This window comes from Engystomops pustulosus, chromosome 9 (assembly GCF_040894005.1).
Source record: "Engystomops pustulosus chromosome 9, aEngPut4.maternal, whole genome shotgun sequence".
NCBI classification, from domain to species: domain Eukaryota; kingdom Metazoa; phylum Chordata; class Amphibia; order Anura; family Leptodactylidae; genus Engystomops; species Engystomops pustulosus.
Genome location: NC_092419.1, coordinates 108,053,239 through 108,062,494, shown reverse-complemented (window position 1 = coordinate 108,062,494; position 9,256 = coordinate 108,053,239). Strand labels below are relative to the sequence as shown.

Genomic DNA, 9,256 nt, shown 5'->3' with positions numbered 1-9,256 from the left:
GACATTATAACATGAAATTCCTTTTATAAAGTGCAATACCGATCACAGAAATACATAGGTGATCCATTGTAATAAACATAGAACACATTTGTTGTAAAAATTGTGTAAAAACACATACAATTCCTTCAATATTAACTCTAAGTGTCCGCTACAGCTCACACGAGTCTGCCACGGGCATTGAACGCTAGCATTATCCTGTGAAAAAAAGTGCTAAGTGCCAAGTGATATAAGTATTAAAAGAGGGATGTACAGCAACACCAAACATATATAGATCTAGAAGAGTCCTGTCTATTAATTCTATAACAGAAAATATATCGATCCAGCTCGATGTTATGTACCAATCCACATCCGAGGTGCGCGCTTGCGCATAATGTGTAGAAAGCATCATAGATATTTCTCGGACGTGGAGAAAGAAGATATTCGAAACGGATCGTGCAGCATATCAACCGACTGGGGGTAGGGTACCATGTGGTACCATGTGATACTACTATATAGAGGTGATATAACAGTATCACATATATAGAGGAGGTACCATGTGATACTACTATATAGAGGTGATATAACAGTATCACATATATAGAGGAGGTACCATGTGATACTACTATATAGAGGTGATATAACAGTATCATATATAGAGGAGGTACCATGTAATATTACTATATAGAGGTGATATAACAGTATCACATATATAGAGGAGGTACCATGTGATACTACTATATAGAGGTGATATAACAGTATCACATATATAGAGGAGGTGCCATGTGATACTACTATATAGAGGTGATATAACAGTATCACATATATAGAGGAGGTACCATGTGATACTACTATATAGAGGTGATATAACAGTATGATATATAGAGGAGGTACCATGTGATACTACTATATAGAGGTGATATAACAGTATGATATATAGAGGAGGTACCATGTGATACTACTATATAGAGGTGATATAACAGTATCACATATATAGAGGAGGTACCATGTGATACTACTATATAGAGGTGATATAACAGTATCATATATAGAGGAGGTACCATGTGATACTACTATATAGAGGTGATATAACAGTATCATATATAGAGGAAGTACCATGTGATACTACTATATAGAGGTGATATAACAGTATCACATATATAGAGGAGGTACCATGTGATACTACTATATAGAGGTGATATAACAGTATCATATATAGAGGAGGTACCATGTGATACTACTATATAGAGGTGATATAACAGTATCATATATAGAGGAGGTACCATGTGATACTACTATATAGAGGTGATATAACAGTATCATATATAGAGGAGGTACCATGTGATACTACTATATAGAGGTGATATAACAGTATCATATATAGAGGAAGTACCATGTGATACTACTATATAGAGGTGATATAACAGTATCACATATATAGAGGAGGTACCATGTGATACTACTATATAGAGGTGATATAACAGTATCACATATATAGAGGAGGTACCATGTGATACTACTATATAGAGGTGATATAACAGTATCACATATATAGAGGAGGTACCATGTGATACTACTATATAGAGGTGATATAACAGTATCATATATAGAGGAGGTACCATGTGATACTACTATATAGAGGTGATATAACAGTATCACATATATAGAGGAGGTACCATGTGATACTACTATATAGAGGTGATATAACAGTATCATATATAGAGGAGCTACACTCGAAAGTTCTAATAACAGAAGAAACCAAGCCCCCTGGGCCAACGTGGGGGAATGGCAATGGCTTCTGCACCTTCATCCGTGATTTTCACCAACACCTTTGAAATCGATAGTATTGGAGGGAACACATACACAAGCGTTTTGTTCCAGGGTATTGATAACCCATCTGTCGCCAATGATGATCCTTCCTGTAAAGGGAACAGAAATGACTCGTCTTGGTGCTGAGTCTGGTGACCGTCACATCCACCTGGGGTTCCACCGATCGGTGATTTGGCTGAAGGTTTCCAGATTCAGGTTCCACTCGCTGGGGCTGAACATGTTTCTGCTTCGATGTTCCATGTCCCTCATATGTGTAATGCCGGGATGGATGACATCAGAGAGTCCATATATCTTGGATCTGCATCCTCAGGATATGGTTCTATAAGATCTATATATGGGCTTTGGCCTTGGGAACTGCTTCTATGGAAGTGGTCAGGAGGCCGAAAATCTTCATGGAAAAGCTTATTGGACATTGTTGAAGTTCACGCAACTGTCTGACGCCTGGTGAAAGATTCTGGACCTTTGTGAGTTACAGCTTCATTTAAAGCCAAAGTACTTTATCCTAGTTGATGGAGAAAGTTGAGACTTTTCCTGATTTACCAGGAAGCCATGTTCTTCCAACATTCGAAGACTGAGGTCTCATTGATCTGATAGGATGGGAGTTGTGTAGATACGCGGTGACAAAGACGCCTCTTAACCCTAATGCCGCTGTTAAAGGACATCTACCATTTGTTTTTATGCATTATGAAACAAAAGTACCTTGAGAATGCTGGAGCTAGACTGATGCAGGAACATATCTTGTTTAATTCACGAATTGAGTGTTTATAAATAATTATAAAATTATGATAATGAGGCTCTGGTGCTCATGTGGCGCTTCTCCACTTCTCCACCCTAATAATTACTGCTCCAGAGAACGCTGTATTCACCGTGTTGTCCCTGACAGGCAGAAGTAAACAATCCCAGCTGCTGTGTATGAGTTATCCAGCTCAGGTTGATTAGTCCTGTCTGGACAGTTCAGGCAGTCTGCCCCCAGATTTCCAGATTTCCCAATTGTTTTTTGAGCAAAACCACTCGGATTAGAGATTAGACAAGATATGTTTCTGCATCAGTGTAGCTACAGCATTCTCAAGGTATGTTTTGTTCACAATACATAAAAACAAATGGTAGATTTCCTTTAAGATCACCAAGATTTTAGTAAAGACCCTTGGGGCAGATGTTATTCCAAATGGAAAGCAGATAAACTGAAGACGAATGACTTGGTCCTAGAGACGAGAGGCCAAGCAAAGGGATTTCTAATGGGCTTCCAGAATGGAAACATGAAGATACTCATCCCTGAGATCTATAGTAGTCAGGAAACTGTTTTCACTTATCATATTGATGACTGACAGTAAGTTCTCCATTCTGAACTTATTCTTCAGGATAAAGGTATTGAGAAAAGTGAGGTCTAAGACCAAACCGCCAACTTCCTTTTCCTCTGTCTGATACAGGAACTTCCACCAGTGCATTTTACTTCACAAAATCTCGGATCAGTGAATGAATGGTTGGATTGTGCCCCCTGTTGATCATGGAGTGGTTGGGTCGTAGAGGTCGTAGAGTTCTAACATGGACCGTCTTTTGACGGCGTCCACTGAGGTTCTTGACCACATTGAGGCAAAGGTCTTTAATCTGCCTTCTACAGGGAGAACTGGACTGGTGGCGTCATTGGTTCTGGGTTTTAGTTTCAGACTTTTTCTTGCTAAAGGAGTGTCCTCGATTAGTGCAAAATCTTCTCAGTCTCTCTCTGGGGAATAAAAATCATGCCAAGGTCTGGGCGTACTTCTACTTTTTGAGGATCCCTTCAAGTTCAGAACCAAAAAGTGATGTTGGTAAGAAAAAAAAATCTGCAGCAGATTTTAGCATAGCCTAATCTCCTAGAGACACCATTGCTCCAGATCATGTGATAAATCACAGAGACAGATTGGAAGTGCCCTGGCGAGCGAACAGGAACTGCTGCCCGGGTGCACGAAGCTGCCGCTGCATAGAGGCTTTTATTATAACCTAATTAGCTTTACGGTCCACGGAGTCTTTGAGGAGCGACGACGACTCACAGACGTCCTACAGGCAAATCCACCTTTGGCGGGCGGCACATGTGGCATTTTGAACCCGTTTTTGGGCCGTTTTTAAGCAGTCCGTTAAAAAAAATGCATGTGTTTTTTTGAAAATGTATCCGTTTTTGACCTGTTTTAATTAACCCCTAGGGGACTCAGCCTATTTTGGCCTAAAGGACGCGGCCCCATTTTTCAAATCTGCCCTGTGTCACTATAAGTGGTTATAGCTTTGGATCGCTATGAGATATCCAGGGGATTTTGAGATTGTTTTCTCGTGACACATTGTACTTCAAATTAGTTTAAAAATTTGGATGAAATCTTTTGCGTTTAGTTATGAAAAAAAACAAAATTTGGCAAAAATTTTGAAAAATTCTTTATTTTCAACGTTCTAAATTCTCTACTTTTGATGCAGATAGTCATAGCACCCAAATAAATTCATAACTTACATTTCCCAAATGTCTGCTTTATGTTGGCATGGTTTTTTAAGATTCCACATATTTTACTAGAATGTTATGAGGCTCAGAATTTAGGTATCATTTTTCACATTTTTTGTAAAATCGCCAAAACCTGCTCAACTTCTAATTGACACTGAGAGGCCTAAATAATAGCTACCCCATTTTGGAAACTACACCCCTCAACGTATGAAAAACTACTTTTAAGAAGTTTGTTAACCCTTTACGTGTTTTATAGGGGTTAAAACAAAATGGAGGTGCAGTTTGCAAATTGTAATATTTTTTCACAATACACTCATTTTGGGTGGAAAATTAAACATTTAAAATGGATTAAATGAAAAAAGGCTCCACAAAGTTTGATACCCAATCTCTCCCGAGTACACGGATACCCCATATGTAGTGGTAACCTGCTGTATGGGCGCACGGCCGGGCATAGAAGAGAAGGAGGCGCCATCCAGATCAGATTTGCTATGTCACATTGTACAGGCTATAATTTTTTTCTTTTTTTTAATGAGGATCTATAGGGGCTTATTTCTTTTGCCACATGAGATGCACTTTTCTAATACATAATTTTGGAGCCTCTATAGCTAATTGGTGAGATTTAATTAACTCTTTGTTGGTGGAGGAAATGAAAATCATCAATTTTTAGGAAAATTTTTATGTGTTTTTTTTTTTGGCCGTTAACCATACCATAAAAATAGTATATTATTTTTATTCTATGGGTCGCCACGATTATGAAAATACTTCATTTATATATATTTTTAATTTTTTACCATTTTTACTGAATAAAAAGTAATTTGGCAAAATTGTTGTTAATTTTAGCATCACCGTCTTTCATATGTATAACTTTTTTATTTTTCACCTCACAAATCTGTTTAAGGGCTTATTTTATGCGAGAATGATTGCTCTTTTTAGTGGTCTTATTTTAGATTGCGTAACTTTTTAAAATCACTTTTTTTAGAGCATTTTTAAAGGGCATTAATAAAAAATCATCTTTTTCAGAGAGAGTTTTTTTAGGTTGTTTTTTACGGGGTTCACTTTGCGGATCTAATATCGATTCTGTTTTATTATACAGATTGTTACGGACGCAGGGATACCAAATATGTGGGGGTTTTGTGTATTTTTTTCAATTGTACTGAATAAAAACTAATTTGGAGAAAATCTTATTCATTTTAGCATCACCATCTTTTTATATGCATAACTTTTTTATTTTTTGGCTGACAAATCTTGTTAGGGGCTTATTTTTTGCGAGAACAGTTGTTTGTTCTTTTTAGTGGGCTTATTTTAGAGTGCATAAAATTTTTTAAATCACTTTTTAGAGCATTTTTTATAGGGTATTAATTAAAAATTATCTTTTTTCGGAACGTTTTTTGCGTTTTTTTCCTCTGGCGTTTACCGTGCGGGTCCAGTAACAATTCTGTTTTATTATGCAGATTGTTACGGACGTGGCAATACCAAATATGCGGGGGGGTTTTGTGTTTTTATGTTTTTTATACTTTATTAAGTTTTTTTATGGGAAAGTGACATTTTAGGGGCTTATATTTTATGTATTTATTTTTATTTATTATAATGTGCAGTGTGAACTGTTTTTGCATTTTTTTACTTATACATACTTGAACTTAAACCAGTGATGCTCTGATCACTGGTTTAAGTCCAATACACTGCTCTACAATACCATTTTATTGTAGAGCAGTGTAAACTGTCTGAGCAAGCTTGCGCATGCTCAGACAGTTTGCAGTCAGACCCGGAAGGGATCTGGCTGCCATGGAGACCGGGCAGCTCCGGGGCACATGCCAGTCCTCGGAGCTGCCCGGAAGAGGATCGGATCCCCCGGTAAGCGGCACGGGGGATCCGATCCACAGCAGGAACACCCTTACACGCCGCGGTCATGTTTGACCGCGGCGTGTAAGGGGTTAACACCCGCGATCGGAGCCGGCTCCGATCGCGGGTGTTAGCGCAGGCTGTCAGCTGTACTAGACAGCTGACAGCCGCTGCTTCTGGTACCGTCTCCGTTTGTGAGCCGGTGCCAGAAGCAGGACGTTATAGAACGTCCCCGTGCGCTAAGCATCTAGCCCCGGGGACGTACTATAACGTCCTGGTGCGCCTAGGGGTTAAGATAATGGTAAAACCGGTCAAAAACGGATGCGTTTAAAAAAACAAACACATTTTTCAAAAACGCATGTGTTTTTTAACCAACTGCTGAAAAACGGCCCAAAAACGGGTTCAAAACGCCATGTGTTTAGGAGGAGACTTCAATCAGAGGCTTTGTCAGGTCATGACCATTTCTGACGTAAATGATCCGTAACAATAGGATGAGGCGGCAACGGTTTCTCTTTTAAGGCAGGAAAATAAAAAAGCAAAGCTGCTGTTTAAGTTTTTCACTTCCATCCTTCACAGCTCTGATTAGATCAGGAATTTTCTCCTTACAATCATCACCTGAAGACACAGAAGGCAAATCAGCGTCTGCCCGGGGCGACCCCCAGGACTTAGTGCCGACCTCATGTCATGAAACGTTTCAGACAACTGATCTCTAAACCAGAGAACACATCATGGGGATAGTCATCAGGCTCAGTGGGGCAGGACTTGGACTCTAGACCTTTACCTGGGCTGGGGAGATTACAGGGGGGGCCATGTGATTGCAGCAGTCCATTAAAAAATGCAACCATTTTTTGTTTTTGTCCATTTTTCCCCCAATTATCCTAATGGAAAAAGATGCATTTTCAAAAACGCAGGCGTTTGCTTAAAAACCACCTAAAAACTGGTTCAAGACACCACGTGTGCCACCGCCCTAAGAGTGCGGTCACTCATGCCGCTAGGGGCGAGCCTTGGGCCAATTGCAGATGCGTTTCTATGGAGAGCTTGAACCAAGTGTCTTACATTGTTTTAATGCAAGACACCAGGTTCTGGTCACTGATCGTACGGGTTTCTATAGAAAAGCATTCGCAATTGGACACGTACGCTAACAGTACGTGTTTTCTCACCCTAAATTCTCGCCTGTTCCAGGCAAACGGTGTCCAGACACAAACCTCCCCCTCTGCCAGGCTTCAGGAGAACACCGGGCCTGCATGGACTCCTCCTGCCACTAGAGCAGCGGCCGCCATTTTGGTGAAGACCAAAGCAGGAGTTAAAAAAGGAAAGTTACCATGGAGGGAGGAGAGCGCCGGACCAGGAGGCGGCACATCCAAACTTGTGGCTCCAGGATCAACTCACCAGGAGAGGGGAACCCTGGCGCTCCATGGCCGGGGCTGAGGGAAAGGCAAACCTGTATACAGCCAGGGGGAGATATTAGTTTATGATCCCCAAACCTACTACACCTTAGGCTACATGCACACAAATGTATGGGGGACCTATACATGTCCCACATACACTTCTATGGCCTCACAGCGCTGTATGGTGCTGCAGACATGTGGCACATAGAAAAAGTCCTATGGAATACGGCGCTGTATATTCCTATGGAGAGGGGCCCCTCTCCACCAATTTGTGCCCACTGTACAGCGGGCATACATCGTGTGATTGAAGCCTTAGGGTGCCGTCACACGTAGATTTAAGAAACTGAATCACGTCACACGGGGGCGTCACATCCTGATTACATGTGTGTTTTTGGGGGCAGTTTTAACGAAAGATTGGACCAATTGTCAGGCGGGGTGTTTTTATAAGGTAAGTACAAAAACCGTCCTAGGGCGGCATAAGAAGGCCCATATCCCGACAATAGATGGTGTCAGCTAAACTTAGCTTTTATTGATTATAAGAATAAAAAGAGAAAAATAACCACTATAGTGTTCAAATCAAGAATGATACATTAAAAACACAGATGTCCTAGGAGGGGTGTCCTTTGATTGTAAAGTCGTAATAGAGGCTAATAGTAGCGTCAAAGATTGGCTGGAAAGACGGCCCCCTATAGGATGAGGGGGAGCGGGTAGCCACCCTAACCGGTATAGGTGTTAAGTATGAGGTTTGCTGTTATCGTAGCTGGTGGATAGTATTAGCTAGTATTGCGATGATACAAACCTGAATGCTATGAGTTATTATCAATTAAACCCCGATCCCAACCTTGTACAGAAACCTGTTGTGGTTGTCACAACAAAACCCTAATCTTAACAGCCAGCAGTACAAAGGTAACACCTCCCACTAGGTACACTGCAGTATAAAAATAAAGAAAGAGATTAGCCCCCCGACATGTTTCGCCAGTGACCTGGCTTCATCAGGGGTCGGGCTAATACTGATCAGCGGCGCTATCGTGCCGGATATATAAAGGTCATAGCCACTCCCCACAGTAGATTTCTTGTCCAATGAGTAATGCGGCTTATAGCCACCGCCTTCTATCCGGATCGGATTGTAATGTAACCGGGGCGGGCAAAGCCAAAGCATCCGCCAATGCTAGGAGGCAGGGGGCAGAGCGGTAGTGAACAGCTGTTGATGACCCTTACTAGCTCCAGTAAGCGCCGCCCTCGCTCCTCAGCCGACGTGCGCATGTCAGAACGGGAGATGCGGACTCGGCGGCAGGAGCGACTGCGCATGCCCCGGCACTTAGTCTCCGATCGCTGTACCATATGCAAATCGAAATGCGCATATCTGTTGGATTAGGTGAGTATACCATCACGCTCATTTCTGGACACTGGTTATGTATGTGTATTAGATATTTTAATTGTCCGATATCATTAATATATCATATCCAGAATATGAGCCAGTGACAATGATATAGTCACAAGGAGGGCCTGGTGTCTAGTGACAACAGATGTAGTGCTCTGAGGTTTAGTAGATGTATTACTGATGCATAGTGTATTACACATACAGTAGATAATGCATCAATCACTGAATCACTATAGTGTCAGCTGATGACTATGCCCTTCAATTAATCAGTTATTACGAGTGGATGTAGAGTATCCTTTCAAAAGTTGGATAGGATCGGGATATTGATGAAGGGAAGAATATATTTATGGACAAGTGGAGAAATTCTATGATTGGGGGAGG

The 9,256-nt window shown here is 41.0% G+C and overlaps 1 protein-coding gene across 1 annotated transcript in view; it reads right to left on the bottom strand.

The window, feature by feature from the left end:
- Nucleotides 1-3,308: 3,308 nt before the first annotated feature.
- LOC140076490 (POU domain, class 5, transcription factor 1.1-like) overlaps nucleotides 3,309-9,256 on the bottom strand; it is an 8,975-nt gene continuing 3,027 nt past the window's right edge. The window contains 1 exon segment of the mRNA XM_072123017.1: nucleotides 3,309-3,481. Coding sequence (XP_071979118.1) covers nucleotides 3,309-3,481 — 173 coding nt within the window.